We start from the raw sequence: 17,827 nt of genomic DNA, 5'->3' as shown, positions 1-17,827 counted from the left end.
ATCCTCAATATTTGTTTTCCTCTTGGGAGGAGCTGTCCTACTCTCTGTAATCTTAAATTTGTAGCTCTCTGCCTTACCCTGCATGTTCCTATTATAGACAGCAGTAGGGAGGGCCTGGGGCAAACATCCCTGCCTTCTGGACCCTGGCCCTATTCCTAGTCTTCTAAGTTAAAGAAAATCAACATCCCTTGGGTAGCTGTAAGTTATTGAGGTATTTAGCTGCAAAACTTATTCCTCCATTACCCTCTTGACTGAAGTGTCTCCTCTGAAAATTCCAGCTTGTTTACCTACAAAAAGACTGAGGAAGGGAAGAGTTAGGATGAAGATGGGACTGATGATGGCCAAGCCCAGTGAAGAGACATGTATAACCTTGCTATTCTTCATAAAAATGTACATTTTTAGAAGTGTACTAGAAATAGGCTCAAATGTGTAAAAATCTACAGGCTGCTTTCTACACCTCTTTCTTTTCTCCCTACCTTATATTTCATGAGGATTCTATCCTCAGTAACTATGTAGTTAATTTAAAGCCTTTCCTTTTGATTGTTCCATGACTTCAGAGTCATTCTTTGATAGTTACGTTTCTATTAATATTATGTCCTATCTCTAGTGCCTGATTGGCTGGTCTAGGAAAGTTAGGGGAGAAAGATCCAGGTCTTGTTTAAATCCATTTCTTGTTCAACCCTCAGAATGTTCTTTAAAAAAAAAATCTGGAATACTGAAGAAGGTGGCTGTTTATACCAAATTCTAAACTTCTCCAAAGTTTTATCTAACTCTAATATTCTAAAAACCTCCGAAAACCAAAAGTTAAATATGTTCAATTTAGAAAAGAACTTACAAGTCATGAGTCTAACATTCCATTAAGAATTATGTGTTGTTTGCAACCCTATTCCTGGGATTCCAGTTTTAAAAATTGCTGTCTGGTAGGGAAAGACAGTATAAGGCTTCCTTAGCTTTACTAGCCTATTTAGTCAGATGCTGTTTTTACTTACTTACCCAGGGACAGTGGTCTTTAAAGGACCCATTTTATAAATACTGAAACTCCTTAACATATTTAATACTTTATGATATAAAAAATAAGCCAGGACTGAGAAGATCTGTTCTAAGTAACAATTATTATAATGTAAGAGTGTATTTAAACTGAGCTTATCAGAAGTCTAAAGCAACAGTAAGAATATTTAAACAAAACATAACACTTCCCACTTTCTAGTACAAAGATTGGAGATATGCCTGACCAAAATTAATGATAAAAGTTTACTTTCCTGTCTGTCCATTTATTTGAATAGAAAGGAAATGTGTGTTTCATATTGTACTTAATATCCTCTGATACCATAATGCCTTTTCCTTCCTAAAGTAGTTTTTTTGTTTTAAAAATGTTTTTTTTTCCCCAGCAGCCATTCTAAAATTACTAGGTATTTGTTAAATGACTTCTTGTTACAGACCCAACTTATATATATAAGGAGCTCCTAGTTTATAAATAGGGTATATTTCCAGCATTTTTTGTGTTGGAGCATGATCTTTGAAGTTAAATCTAAGTTCAAATTTTGGTGCCATCTTTGACCACCTGTGGCAAAGATAAGCAAGTTACTTCATCTTTGAACTTCAGTTTCCTAATGTGTATGTGATATTCACTGTTGGATAGGGTTTTGAGGAAGATTGAATTGAAGGAAATGTTTTAGCAGGCAACAACTGTTGTTTTGATGGCATTAAATTGAAGTCCTAGTCTATGCTCTCCTAATCTCCCCTTTCCAAACGAAGAACTGATACTAAATGAACTGTTATCTAAGGCTGTGGGAGTATGTAAACATGCTCAATAGCTAGTGTAGGTTTGAGAAAGAGCATGGTAGATTTTTGTTCTCGATCTGTATCTTGGAATAATTCGGGAATTCAAGCCTCTCAATTTAGTCCTAACAGCTACTACTTTTCCCCTACCCTTCTGACTCCTCCTTTAGCTTCCTTCATCTTTGTACACTATAGAAAATAAGGCAGGTGCTTTGGAATTATAGTAGGCAGCTTAAGGGTTCCTGGATCATAAGTAGATTAGTCTGAGGCAAAGGCAGGAGTCAGCAGTTGGGGATTCAAATTACCAAAAACAGCAACAACATTGAAAACCAGGCATTACATTTGGGGTTTAAATATTCAGTAGTTATTTTATTTTTTTTTAAGATTTTATTTATTTATTTGACAGAGAAAGAGACAGCGAGAGAGGGAACACAAGCAGGGGTAGCGGGAAAGGGAAAAGGAGGCTTCCCCCCAATGCAGGGCTCCATCCCAGGATCCTGGGATCATGACCTGAGCTGAAGGCAGATGCTTAACGACTGAGCCACCCAGGTGCCCCTCAATAGTTATTTTAATGTGTATTCACAAAAGTGGCATACCCACCCCCCAAAAGAGAGGCTAGTAGCAGTGATTCATACAAGAAAGCAATTTTTAAGGTATTACATAGGATTTACCCCATCACAGTGGTGATGCTTTTTACTATGTCTTTTGCTCACTGATGTGTCCCAAGTGAATGAATTTAGTTCCATTTGTTTTTATCATATTAATGTGGACAATGACTTAGTTGGGCTGAAAAATAATATAATGAGCCTCATTATGTGTTAGTAATGGTGCTAAGTACAGGTAAACATAACACAGTTTATGCTCCAAAGAGCTTTATAAAGCCCAGTATAGACTGGGCACACTATAGCTTATGGACCAAATCTGGCCTGACCCCTGTTTTTATAATAAAGTTTTTTTTTTTTTTAAGATTTTATTTATTTATTTGACAGAGACGTAGCGAGAGAAGGAACACAAGCAGGGGGGAGAAGCAGGCTTCCGGCTGAGCAGGGAGCCCGATGTGGGGCTCGATCCCAGAACTCTGGGATCGTGACCTGAGCCGAAGGCAGATACTTAACAACTGAGCCACTCAGGTGCCCCTTTATAATAAAGTTTTAATGGAACACAGCCATGCTCATTCATTCATGTACTATCTAGGGCTGCTTTTATACTACAATGACAGAGTAGTTGGGACAGAGACTGTATGACCCATGAAGCCTAAAATATTACTGACTCTTTACACAAAAAGTTTGCCAGTCCCTGGCCTCACAAGGTGTAACCCCTTGCTCTTGTTTACCAGGCTTTGTCAATAATCCTATTTGTCTATTCTGGGTAACTAGTTTTGTGCCCTTTCTTTATCATGAAAGTTGATCACTAATTCTTCACAGGCTTTATTTTCATATTCTAACATCTTTGACCTGGTCTTGGTCCTTATTTTACAACATTTCTGTTCTATTCCTGCCCATTCTTAAAATGTATATTTGCCAGATAATGTTAAACTAGTTTTATGTATATACTATTAGTTTTCCCATGGCTTCAGTCTCTGGCTGTGATTATCTTAATGGTATTTCATAACTGTAGATAAAAAGACAGCTAAATTTTGTCTTTCTCTAGATACATAATGTGATACATAATAAAAATGTACAAAGATGAAGGAAGCTAAAGGAGAAGTCAGAAGTACAGGGGGGACATAGTGACTGTTAGGACCAAAGTAAGAAACTTGACTTCCCTCATTATTCTAAAATACAGAGGGAGGACAAAATCTGCCATGCTGTATCTCAGACCTACATTAGCTACTATATTTGTGTGTGTAGGAACTAAACTCTGACCTTTCTTCACTGATTATAGTCATATTGAGATACTTGGTTCTTAAGGGGCGGTTCTTAAGGGGCAGTCTACATTTAAGATCTGTTTTTCTTCTTAAGAGGTTAGAGTAAGTCAGCTTTGAGCCTTTGTGCCTTTGAGAAAACGTCTTTCAGATATGGCTTATATGATAAATTCACCATCTTAATTATGCCAGCCTTATTCAGAGTTTTTCATTGTTGAGATTTTGCCAACCAGGTGTAAAACATCTTAATTCCTTGAAGTTCTTGGTTTCAGTAGATCTACCAGGAAGAAAAACAGAAGAAGCAAAAAACTTTGGCCAGGCTAGTGAAACAACTTCCAAAACGGATACAAAAGAATCTAACCCAAAGATATTATAACTTAAATCTCAGGAAAATCTTATCACCTGACCCATTTGAATTCCTTTCCATAGCTACTTGGGAAAAGTGTTCATGATGCCAAGCTGCTTTCTGAAAAGAAGAGAAAACACTGGTTTCATTTAGGAAAAAGCATTTGAAAAGAAGTACCATATAGTTAGTTCATATATAGCTTATACTGGCCTAAGAGAGAGTAGTAGATTACTCTTCTTTTCGCTCTGTGTCTTTAGTTCTCACCTCTGTAATTCAGGTACTCTGGCTAGAAAGGGGATTTATAAGTAAAATAAGTGTTCAGAGCTGTAGAGGTACTCCCTAGACATTCTAGTTTCTTAAAATTGCAGTCTAGATAATCAGCATATCTTGTTCTTGGCTTGTTTTTCAGTTTCAGTGTCCATTGGGTTCACTAGCTTTTTTGTTCATATATATATATTTAATTTGAGTTTCAAATTTCTTATCTCCATAATGTCTATTTCCTCAACATATTAATTTTCTCACTTTATAGAAAAGATCATTATAGCAAAATGGTTAAGCTGCATTTAACATCTCTGTGCCTATTTCTTCGTATGTAAAATGGGAGAGTGATAATAATATCAGTACCCATCACAGTTATGAGGATTAGTTGAGTTAATTCACGAAAAGCTTAGAGTAGTGCCTGGTACACGGTAAGTGCCAGTAAATGTTAACTTTATTATTATTGAATTCTAGCCCAGAAAAAAAGCTACATATAAAAATGTTCCTGTTTATTCAATGTAAGTTAAGCATATTTAATTTTTTTCATAATGACTACAGCTATTACAGTAGGAAAGAAAGCTTTTCATTCCAGAATATATGGAATGTAACAACTTTCCTCAAATTTTAAAACAGCCAATGGTTTATATTTTAAGAGTTCAAGTAAATGTGCTAACTTTAGTAGTTTAAACTAAGTTCTTATTATTGGCCCTATTTAAAATGTTTTTATATTTCTTTTTCTTACTTTTTCTTATCCTTTTGAATATCATCTATTATTGTTTTTCAAAGGACATTAAGAACAAAGCCCACTCTATGAGACTTACCTTAATACTGGAGTTTTAAACTGGCAAACCCTGAACCTCTTTTAAAATTTTGATTTAACATCTGGAAAATTTCTAAAGATATTTACTACCATGTATCCCAATAGTGGCTGCCTGCCTTAACTTGAGCACAATCACAGTCTTGGGAATTATTCTAACTATTTAAATCAAATGAAATATAGTAAGATGCCCACATAATAAAGTGGGAAATTGTAGAGTGAATAAAAGTACTATATTCTGAAATCCACAAGAACCTAAATTCTATTCCCAGCTGTTTAAAGGGATTTGCCATATAAGATTAGTTAAAATATACAGTATCTCTGCACTTTTACCTAAACCTGTTGGTGTTTATTTCTTCTAATGGAATCTAATTGACTACAATAAAATTAACTTTCTTGAGCACTCAAATAATATTTAAGTTGCATCCAAATCTAGTCCAAACTGCACTGCTAAAGGCCTTTAGCTTCCATTTTCTTGGTTGCTTCCCATTTCCAGTTTCTTCTTAAAATAGTTCTGATTAGTCATCGGTAGGTTGCTTACTTAGTTGCAATGTTAAATTTACAACTCTTCAAATGAATTGGCAAGTTATCATTTTACATAGACATATCTGCTTTATGATTGACCTTTAAAGGAATATTTTGCCTCCAACTCCAAAGATAGCTGATTCCCTAGACTGCTTCTTTGCACACTAACCAAGAAATTTAAGGAAGTAAAGGGGCATTAATACCTCCTAGCATCATTTTTTAAAACCTCTGTTCATAGTTTAAAATGAACACATGACACATTTGACCCTAGGATTGTAGTATCATCTGTATTATTTATACTTGCATTTCATTCAGTAAATATTTATTAAACACCTGCCATGTGCCAAACACTATTCTAGGTACTAGCAAGGGAACAGTGAACATTCATCCTTTGAATACTAGGAGGTTTACCAGTTAGCACCTATCTCTTCTCATCTGAATGCCTAGGATTTAATTCAACAGAATCACAGAATGCCATAGAACCTCATAGTTCAGATTCAGTTACAGATTTTTAAGCTCTGTAATCCTGAGACATAAAATAAGTTTTCTAAGGTCACATAGCTAGTCAGTAGCCTGGCTTGCTTTTTGTTTTTCTTTCAGTTATTCATTCAGAAAACATACTCAAAATTTTTCTATTAAAAAGATCAACAGGGGCGCCTGGATAGGCTCAGTGGGTTAAGCGTCTGCCTTCACTCAGGTCATGATCCCAGGGTCCTGTGATCAGGTGGCATCTAGCTCTCTGCTCAGTGGGGAGTCTGTTTCTCCTTCTCCCTCTGCCTGCCTCCCAGCTCATGTTCACTCTCTCTTGCTCTATCTCAGATAAATAAAATCTTAAAAAAAAAAAGTATCAACAAGACCCCCCCCAAAAAATCCTCCATCAATCCCACAAGACCTCTCTAGAAGCCATCTTATTTTTTTGACTCTTGACAAACTTTTTTGAAAGAGTTGCCTTCTTCTTTTTCTTCCTTTGAACCACTGCAGTCTGACTTCATCCCTTTTATTCCATTAAAAGTGTTCTCCCAAGGTCACTCACAACCTTATCATTGCTTTATATGGGATACTTTCTATTTTTTTTCTTTTTTTTTTCTACTTTTTTTTTTAGTTTGTCTTTTCTCTTGTGGCATTTGTCAATTGTTAAATTATTACAACCATTTTTTAATTTTTTTTCCTCAACATTTTTTAATGTTTTCTTTCCAGAAGATGCCATATTCTTCTGGTTTTCCTACTCAGACCATTTCTTAGATTTCTTGATATGCTCTTCTTTCTTAGCCATCCGTTATATATTGGTGTTCCCCAAGATACTTTGTCCCCCTTCTCTGCATATCCTCCTTGAGTAATCTCATTTACTTCCATCTCTTCTATTGCCATCTAAATGCCGAGGGCTCCCAGATATTTATTCTTGCTCAAATTCTTTCCCATGGGCTTTGAACTCCCATATTGAACTGCCTACTAAACATCTCCAGTAGGATATTTTTCAGGAATCTCAGATCATCATCTCCAAAATTGAACTGCTATGTTAGCATTTTTTTGTGTGTTAACTATTTCAGTGATTTACACCGTCATGCACCTAGTAGGTGACTACCTAAAAATTTAGGATTAATCAACAGCCCCCATTCTGATTAGTTCGTAAATTCTGTGCTGCTGCTTTAATTTCTCTTCAGTCTATTCACATCTTTATTGCCAACATTTTATTTTCAGGCCCGCATTCTAAATTATCCCCATGGCCTTTGTTTTCCTTCTGTAAGGAAACAGAATAATGAGTAAGAGCATGGACTTTATAGAGTCAGAAGAGTCAGATAACCCCATATTTGGATCCATACTCTATCACCCAGAATGTATGGGTGTTCTGAAGTTCAGTTTCCTCATCTGTAGAAAAGGAATATTAACACTTACTTCATACAGTGATTGTGAAATTTAAATTTATGGCCCATAGAACACAGTACTGGGTATATAATAAGCATTCAGCAGAAGATTGTATTTACCATTAACTAGCCTCCCTATTCACATCATTCTCCATCGGCTTAGAATATGATTCTTGAAAACAAAATTTTAGCACTCTCCTGATAAATATGCTTCTTCAGTAGTTCTTTATTTCCATTAGGATAATATCCAGGTGATTTAACATGGAATTTTAAATGATCTTCCATTTAAATGGAAATGGATCCTGTTTTCCTCTTCAGCTTTCTCTCTTGCTCTCTCCTCCCTATTTGTGCCCCTGCTACAATAAATTAACAACCTCTCAAAAGCACGTTCAGGCTTTTCAACATTTTGTGCCCTCTGGGATACCTTTTCCTATAGCTAGATAATTTTTAGTTGTTGTTCAAAACTCAGCTTACATGTTATCTTCTTTGGAAACCCTTTGTGACTACTTTTGACTCTGGATTAGGCTTTCCAACATAGTGCTCCTTATATTCTATTGCAGCTGCCTGTTCTCGTGTCTGTTTCCCCTAATGTATAATGAATCTTTGAAATTAGAGAAGGTCAAAGAACGTTGAGTTTTGGTTATTGGATGTTCATCTGCAGGAACAATAAAAGTTTTTGAGACTGTTCTTTTTACTGTCCTGTACAAAGAGCTTATTCTTTCTTCCAAATACTACATTCATGTTAGCAAAAGGAAATGTGTATAATTTTTTAAGTTTATCTTTATTTGGGATGTGAAGATCCCAAAAAGGAATAAGTACTGTTACCTGTACAAAAAAAAGTAGCTTCAAGAACTTTAGTTTAATAGAGTACTTTTTAAAAGTGATTTCTACATCATCAGCCTTTGCTAATTTAATAACTCTTCCTTACTATTTTAAATATCGATGTAATACTGAATTATCTTCATGTGTCTATCAGTGAGAATCTGATATCAGACAGTCCTGGTTTCAAACCCCTGCTAACAATGACTACTTCTAATCGATATAAATATTAAAGTATGTGGCAACACACCCTCAAACCAGTGTCTGACACATTTAGGTGCTTGATAAATTTAAATTTTCTTTTATACTTTTCAAATGTTTCAAATTGAATGTCACATGACCATCAAGTTAAATCCTGTTCACTCATTCAATTTTAAATTAAAGACCATCCTATTATGAAGGTCCCTCCAGCTCAGCTTTCTCTGCTACAGTTAGAGTTAATACAAAAAAATTTGAACACTTAATACTCTGATTGGTCTAATTCCCTGCTAGGATGTTAACTCTTTGAGGGCATGGACACAGTCTTAAAATTATTTTTCTTCCCTTGACATTTTGCAGAGTACTGAGAATATGGGAGAAATTCAGGACATACTTGTTGCTTAATTGATTTTTTTCAGTGTGCTGCTGTGCTCCCTCATCTTATTACCAACTAGCATTTATTTAGGAAGATTAATAATTTTAATATCAACCCAAGTAAACCATATTTATGGAGGAAATCATACTGAGCATTCCATAGCTAAATAGAATTGAGTGTTTGGGATTACCAGTTTTGCTGCCCTTTCCATTAGGATAACTAGGAAATAACTATATAATTTGATTCCTAAAAATAAGTTTGGATTTATGAATTTCCTTAACAATAAACCAATTGGCTATTTTCCATTTATTTTTTTCTTTTGGATTAGTTTTCTAGGATATTGTAATTCATGTTTACAAATTTGAATGTGTCTTACAGGAGGATTTGTTGGTATTGAGGAAAACAGTGAAATCCTTTCTGGCTGTTTGCCAACAGTGCCTATCTAATGTTAATACTCCAGTGAAGGAACAGGTAAGAAATTATCAGTTAAGAGCTCTCAATAAAAAAATTACTAAATATACTGAAGAACAATAAGAGGTAATTTTTTATGGCAGTTCTTAGCATACAGATCTATCCCTAACATTTATGGAACCTGGGACAAGAGTATGGATGTCTGAATATTTAACTTAAAAAGGCGAGTTAACTAACTTGTTATAGGTCTTTTTACCTAGACAAATACACTGTCATGATGACCTGGTTCCATAATTCCTGATTCCTAAGAATTCTGTCCTAAAACTGAGAGGGTTGGGGAGCTGGCCTGTGGTCCACCCTCTTCTCATCACACCAGGAAGAACTTCTCACACACACATAAACACTCCAGCCCACATGTCCAAACTCTGTCAACATTATTGCCTTAAACATCCGCCCTGGGACCTAGGAGTATGCACACAGGTGATATAGTATGCCTAGGGAAGAGACCTGTGCAGCCTTTGGTAGCAGAATCAGGTCTCTTAGGGCAAGGAATCCCTGAGTCCCTGCATAGTCCCTGAAGAGTAGGGGTGCAGGTGGGTATATCACATTGGTTCAACAGACTTCTCACTCCTTGGGTAGGGGCAGCATAGCCCAAGGCAATACCATTTCCATGAGATGATTTTGTAAACTGTTTAATTATATTATTCTATTGGGAAGTACTTTTATTTTAGTTCAGGTACTATTATATAAAACAGGATACTTTTTTCCATACTGTTTTGTTTTTTTTTATCATAATGTTGGGCTAGAAAATACCTAGTCTAGTTAAAGAGTACTATAGTACTTACCCTTTGCTATCTCTTCTTACAAGTAGGTTATCACAGTTGTCTATTAAAGTTATCAGCATCTAACTTAAAGTGGGAACAGAGATGGTCTTCCCTAAACCTTATTCTCTAAACCTTCTGAACCCTATCAGTGCTATCTAAAAGTACCTGGCTCAGGGCATTTAAACCAAAAATTCATTGTTTCTACGTCATCACTGGTGATATCTAAAACTATGGCCTGAATAAAAAATAGATATATTTCCCCCTGGATTCTCTTTATCCTCCCCTTTTCAAATGGCTCTTTCTAAATATATTTATGTAGTTCATGATTGTGTAGTCAGAGAATGAACTGCCATGATTCTTGCTGGAGGTGGACAGCCAAGTATACAGCCATCTCCAAATACATACCAAAATAATGTTTTCCCATAGAAATAAATATTTAGAAGGGGGTAAGTGAATTGTTTTGAGTTATGAGAGCCCTCAGTTATCCCACAGCAAAATCATTCAGTTACAGTAAACTATTGACACGGGCTTATTTCATAGTATCCATTAAATAGGGCAAATTTGACAAGAATAACTATAATACTTTCTCTTTAGGGAAATGTATTGAAAGTTCCTGTGATTAAATTTGTTGGCAAGCTTTCAGATACTGATTTTTATGTGAATGGTCTTAAATTCAATTTTAAATCTATTGTTAGGGATTTTTTTTTTGCATTAGATTTTTTAAAGAAGAATCCTAAATAATAGCTTTAAGGTTTAGAGTACTGCATTGTAATTTGTTGGATAATACAGTTTACCTTAAGATTTATGCTTCTAAATTTAGTTAAGCAGTATATAATTGATTTCTAACCTCTGTCATAATTTATTACATTAATTTCGTATTTCCAGAATTGGCCTTAAGTCATTTTTTTAAGTTCAAGTCAAAATCTCTTAGTCAATTGTTTTGAATTAACACAGCCAAGTAAAAGAAATAGATTATATTTAGGGGGGGAAAGTCTTAAATGGAACTAGTATTTAATGAGAAAAAGTAATTTCATTAAGTTTGGAAATTAAAACTAAATAGTTGAAATTTAAATACTCAATTTATGTTATGGTATTGTTATTGAAGTGCATTTAATTTAGTATGTTTTCATTAACATTGATCTGTAGTTGTAGTTATATATTACTGATGAATTCCCTTTGCATTGCAGGCATTCATGTTACTCTGTGATCTTCTGATGATATTTAGCCACCAATTAATGACAGGTGGCAGGGAAGGCCTTCAGCCTTTGGTGTTTAATCCAGATACTGGACTCCAGTCTGAACTCCTCAGTTTTGTGATGGATCATGTTTTCATTGACCAAGATGAGGAGAACCAGAGCATGGGTATTTGTGGCTATTATTTTGTCAATTTGATCTTTTTTAATTTTTTTTAAAGATTTTATTTATTTGAGAGGGAGAGAGAGACAGCATGAGTGGGGGTGGGGGGGTATAGAAGGAGAAATAGATAAGCAGGCTCCCCGATGAGCTGAGAGTCCAACACAGGGCTCAGTCCCAGGACCCTGGGATCATGACCTGAGCTGAAGGCAGACGCTTAACTGACTGAGCCACCCAGGTGCCCCAATGTTGATCTTTTCTTTTCTTTTTTTTTTTACCAACCCCAAAAGATATTATGAAATAATTCAAATTCAGTCCTAAAAAGTAGTAGAATTTTAAAAAAAGAGTAATGGGGGGCCTGGATTGCTCAGTTGGTTAAGTGTCTGACTCTTGCTTTTGGCCCAGATCATGATCCCAGGGTCGTGAGATCGAGCAGCGCATCAGGCTCCATGCTAGGCAAGGAGCCTGCTTAAGATTCTCTCTCTCCCCCTCTGCCCCTCCCCTCACTCTCACATGCTCTCTTTCTCTCTTTCTCTCTCTCTCAAAATACAAATAAAGTTAATACATGCATGTAGTTCAGAAACCAACAAGAATAAAAATGTACACAGTGAAATCTCCCTCCTTCAGAATAGTACCTTTACAGGTCTTTCCCTATCACTACATATAGAGCTTTATTCTTTTTCAACAGATACGAAGTATTTCATTGTTTATAGCATATTTTATGTTATCCATCTCCTATTAATTGATGTTGGCTCATTTCCAATCTTCTATTGTATATTATGCTATAATGGATAATTGTGTACATTTGTCATTCCCCACATGTGTAAAATATATATGTAGGATAGATGTGTTTCTAATTGAACTGTGTCCAGGTTCACAATTTCTCTAAAGGAAAGCCCCTAAAGGGTCCTGGGATTGAGCCCTGTGTCAGGCTCCCTGCTTTTACAAAAGCGTAAGCTTTTCCCTCTTCTCCTCACTTGTGCTCTCTCTCGCTATCTGTCACTCTTATCTTTGTCTCTCTCTCTCAAATAAATAAATAAAATCTTAAAAAAAAACCTCACCAGTCAAAATTGTGCTCAACCTGCATAATGATAATGTGTAGCATAATTAGACCAATATAAATAATTATAATAAGTATTGGATAGGTTATATATGAAATAGATGATTTAAGGTCTGTAGCATATCTGATCCGTGGATCTATTTGGTGCTATTAGAGTGTTTTTTACTTAACAGAACATTTTAGAAAATACTAAATTGTAAAACAAAGTCTGTATTTAGAGTCCATTTTAATCCTAGGAGATAAAATTTACTTATTACTTGTCTTAAGCAAAAAGATTTCCAACTTCTCAAACCAGTGGTGCTTCACAGCAAGACCAATTAGTAGAAAGGAAAGAGAGAAGTTGAGTAAGTTCTTTCATTTTTTGTATATATATAATACACACATAGGCAGGCCAAGACATGAGAGAGTCAGTACAGAGCCTAAAACAAATGTGTCAACATCTGGAGCCTTGTGAAGAAATTTTTTCTAGGATTAAAAAAAGACAAGCCAATGGGGCCTGAGAATTAAAAAACTGAGAAAGAAATATTACTCGTTTTGAAAGTATTTAGTAGCAAGCTTTGTTTAAAAAATTGTATATGTATAGAGGCGCCTGGGTGACTCAGTCAGTTAAGCGTCCAACTCTTGATTTCAGCTTAGGTTAGGTCTTGATCTCAAGATTGTGAGTTAAAGCCCCATGTTGGGCTCCACACTGGGCGTGGAGCCTACATTTAAAAAAAGAAAATGTGGGGCGCCTGGGTGGCTCAGTCGTTAAGCGTCTGCCTTCGGCTCAGGTCATGATCCCAGGGTCCTGGGATCGAGCCCCGCATCGGGCTCCCTGCTCCGCAGGAAGCCTGCTTCTCCCTCTCCCACTCCCCCTGCTTGTGTTCCCTCTCTCACTGTGTCTCTGTCTGTCAAATAAGTAAGTGAAATCTTTAAAGGAAAAAAAGAAGAAAATGTATATGAGCATAAATGGTTTGCAAAATATATTTCATGCTGATAATGTAACCATGTTTAAGACAAGCACTGAAACCTAACATCTCCATATATTTCCATTACTCCCCACATATTTCTTTCTAAAAGAAAACTTTTCCCTATATCTTTAAAATTTCCAGAAATTTCTTCTCTGTTGAAATATAGCTAATAGCATGTAAAGAATATTGAAATGAGAAGAGATGGCATTTTTAAGGTAAACAGACAAGAGTATTATGATAAAAATATCAGAAAAAATTTATGTATGGTTTGCTTATCTTAATCTTTGCTATGACAGTTTCCTAGAAGATAGGAACCTTGGTAACTACTAAACATTTAATAAGCATATAACTAAATATAGCACCCTAAAATAATCAGTGTAACTAACAGTTTCACCCAAAACTGAATTGTACTATTTGTAAAGTTATAAGTTGGTGTTTGATTATACAGATTGTCTACATTGTTTTACCTTGGATAAAGGGCCAAAGTTCATAACCAATTTATTTTCTGTGGTAGAGGGTGATGAAGAAGATGAAGCTAATAAAATTGAGGCCTTACATAAAAGAAGGAATCTACTTGCTGCCTTCAGCAAACTTATCATTTATGATATTGTTGACATGCATGCAGCTGCAGACATCTTTAAACACTACATGAAGGTATAGTTTCATAGTCTTATTTTTTTCCTTCCATCTAAGTGGCAGAGAAATTTGCACTTAAAAATGAAAAGATAACAGAAGCTAAATTGCCAGGTAACCATATATTGTTCATGATTTTCTGATATATTTAAGGTTTCTCTCTTTTATAGAAGTATAAACTTTTCTCAATCTATACCATTGTATCAACCCCATAAAGTAGGAGATCCTCACATTTATTGAAAGAACACCTTATTTTCATGAGATATATAGACTCTCTTGATCAACATGGAAGAAACCTAATCTCTCTTATGACATCTCTTTAAGACATTTTTGTAAGTATGCATACTATGTACCATGCCACCTGCCAGGCACTAAAGTTACAAATATTTTTTTAAATCCTGCTCTAGGGGCACCTGGGTGGTGCAGTCAGTTAAGTGTCCAAATCTTAGTTTCGTCTCAGGTCATGATCTCTTGGGTCCTGGGGTCAAACCCCGTGCTTGGCAGGGAATCTGCTTGAAAATTCTCTCCCTCTGCCCCTCCCCCTACTTGTGAGCTCTCTCTCTCAAATAAATAATTCTTTAATAATAAAGTAAAATTCTTGCTCTGAAGTAGTCTAAAGCTGAAGACTGTCAACATTTAGACAATTGCATTATATAGTATAATAGAGGTATGTATAGGGGTTTTTGGAAATATATGAAACAAACACCCAACTCTAAAGAAATATGAGGGTTAATGGAAACTTCTTAGTAGTGACTTCTGAACTAAGTCTAAGATGATAAACATAAATTAGTAAGCAAAGAAGTAGCAGGAGGACTTGGGGTAGATTGAACTTCATGTACAAAGATACAAAAGAATGTGAATTATTTGGGGGAAATGCAGGTCATTTGATGTAGCAACATAGATTGCTTATGAGAAGGGAGCCAGAGGTAAGATTTTAAAAAGTGTCACTAGTAACCAAATGCTGTGTGAGAAGCCTGGATTTTTTTCCTGAGGGAGGTAAGGAGATGTTGAAAGGTTTTAAACCATTCTTTATATGGCAGGATTTTGATAGGTACTCACCTTTCTGGCTGTTTGCTCTGCTTTCCTTAAGCTCCATTTTGTTTCTGACACTCAGAAGTCTTTATGATAGGCACACTTCTCAGTTTATGTATTTTTGCCTTGTTCTCCTGTCACAGATAGTGTTTTGTTTTGCCCATGTTCAGAATATTGTGTGTGCCATTGATCCATTTGTGTCTTTATCCATGTTTAGTTATGGTCCAGTTCTAGCTATGACATAGTAACTAATTCATCATATTTTGCTGAACAACTGCAGTATGAGCACTGTGCTGATAGAGATTTAAGTAAAACATGATTTCTGCACCAAGGAACTTACAGATTAATAGAGAAACTGAAATGCAAGCATAACATAATGTAGCATGGTAATAGTGGTTGTCTGTGTTCTGTGCCATTTATATTTTAGACACTGTTCTAATGCTTTTACATATGTTTGTTGATTACAGTCATCCTATGAGGTAGGAAATAACATCATTTACAGATAAGGTAATTAAGGCTCTAAGAGGTTATGTAACTTTCAAAGGTCACATTACTATAAGTAGCAAAAACTGGAATTTATGATTCTAGGTTTGTCTAGCTTCAAAGCTTAGCTCTTCCCATTAGATCATAAAGCCTCAGCATCATTATTGCAATGATAAATGTACAAATTACAAAGCAAACATGGAATAGAGAGACTTAAGTGAAAGAAACCCAAGACAGCTTCCTGAAGGAATGTCTAAACACAGTTTGAATGGATGAATATGAGCTTACCATGGTTTTTCCTTTTCATCCTTTAACAATACTATATTGGTTTCAAGAAATGAGCCTTAACCAAAACTTATTATCATCCTTAGCAATTTTTGCACCTCTGCTCATTGTAAGCTTTAATTTTTTTGAGAGGATTTAATAGTTATTTGCTACTCTTTATTACATATCCTCAGTTATGTGTCTTTTTGCCCCAATTCCCTATGTGACTATTACAAATATGAATTTATTGGAGATCTGCCTATTGAACCACTTTAGTATATTAATATATCTTTCTCATTTTTTCATCTCACATCATGGAAGCATACCCTTCTTTTTGAAAATTATGAAAGTCCAATTGCCAAGCTAATACACTCACTTCTTCACATAGGTTGTAAGTTTTTAGGCATTGGCTTAGAAATAACATCCAGATTTAGTGGTTTTAAATAAGCCTTTTCTTAATTATCTACTCACAAGGAAAATTCTTAAAATCCTGTATCAAAAAAACTTGAATTATAAAGCAATTAAATTTTTCTCAGTCACTATTGAAGAAGTCAGTGTTTTTATTTTTTATATTACAGTAGTAAAATATAAACATGTTGGGGGAGCAGAGAATGCCATAGTACAAAAGTATTAAATGAAAAGTCTGTTACCCTAATCTGCCCTTCCCTGTTATTTAGGCCCACTCCCCAGAGGTAAGCAATTTTAACTGTTTTGGTTTTAGTTCTTTGCGAAGTTTCTACCAGAGTTCTATTTCTTGATTTGTCACCTTTTAAGTGGTGTCTATTGAATCCATGTTACAAAGAATAAGGAATTTTGGTTACCTGTGTCACTTCCTCTCTTCCTGAAATTCCCAGTTTTTCAGTTAACGTTAGTTATTTCATAATCTTATGTAATTAACATCAAATGTATATTCCTTTAACTTTAGAAAATATCTTTTATCTCTCATTATGTTTAAGATGAAAAAATTAAACACCCTTGAACTCCCCTTTCCATTTCTTTTACCATTCCACTGTTTGTCTCATGAAATTTCAGTAATTTTAAAGCTGTGTTTTCTTTCTTTTTCTCACAGTATTACAATGACTATGGTGATATTATTAAGGAAACACTGAGTAAGACCAGGCAGATTGATAAAATTCAGTGTGCCAAGACCCTCATTCTCAGTTTACAGCAGGTAAGAAATCTGAAAGAGATAAAGAGTAGAATTAATGTTATTGAACACTTTTATGTGCTTAGTATGTACTAGGTATATCTTACCTCATTTAACTAGGTCACTGTATCAGTACATTAGTATGGATACTTTCTGGTCTAAAGATGTGTTGTATGTCTTTTGGAAAATAATCTTACAGTTCACATTTCAAATAGATGAAATCCTAATGTGATCTACTCTTGGACCAGATGAAATGCCAAACAGACATTTAAAAAGTAATCATTTAAAAAGAAAAATATAAAAATATATTTTAAAAATATTTAATGAAGACAGGGCAAAATAGTATTCAAATAAGAAAATAAGTCACATATGGGGGCGCCTGGGTAGCTCAGCCAGTTAAGCGGCTGCCTCCAGCTCAGGTCATGATCCCAGGGTCCTGGGATCAACCCCTGAGTCGGGCTCCCTGATCAGCGGGGAGTCTGCTTCTCCCTTCCCCCGACTGATGCTTCTCCCTTCCCCCGGCTCATGCTCTCTCTCTCACTCTCTCAAATAAATAAATAAAATATTAAAAAAAAAAAAAAGTCACATATGTTATATAAATAAGAGTCCCTAATAAATGCCTACTGAATTAATACAGAGATTTCAGGGGGTGGGTGGAGCTGTAGGTATGTGTATATAAACTTAAATACATTTCTACATCAACCAGCACCCTAAACAAAGTTTAAACAAATGACAGGTTCAGGGAAATATTTTCAGTCATACATAACAAATCCTACAAATCAGTAACAAAGATAAATCCCATAGAAAAGTGAACAAAGGATATGAA

General features: G+C 35.2%; 1 protein-coding gene across 3 annotated transcripts in view; it reads left to right on the top strand.

Moving 5' to 3' along the window:
• The window catches only part of STAG1 (stromal antigen 1), a 409,713-nt gene that overhangs the window by 356,858 nt on the left and 35,028 nt on the right, over positions 1-17,827 (top strand). For all 3 annotated transcript variants that reach the window (XM_034995271.1, XM_034995264.1, XM_034995275.1), the window contains 4 exons: positions 9,223-9,315; positions 11,267-11,441; positions 13,957-14,096; positions 16,924-17,025. In XM_034995271.1, the coding sequence (XP_034851162.1) occupies positions 9,223-9,315; positions 11,267-11,441; positions 13,957-14,096; positions 16,924-17,025 (510 nt within the window). The remainder of the gene's footprint in view (positions 1-9,222; positions 9,316-11,266; positions 11,442-13,956; positions 14,097-16,923; positions 17,026-17,827) is intronic.

This window comes from Mirounga leonina, unplaced genomic scaffold, assembly GCF_011800145.1.
Source record: "Mirounga leonina isolate KUSES-001 unplaced genomic scaffold, KU_Mleo_1.0 Mir_115, whole genome shotgun sequence".
Classification (NCBI taxonomy): domain Eukaryota; kingdom Metazoa; phylum Chordata; class Mammalia; order Carnivora; family Phocidae; genus Mirounga; species Mirounga leonina.
The sequence above is the reverse complement of the archived record's forward strand: the minus strand, read 5'-3'. Positions and strand labels throughout refer to the sequence as shown.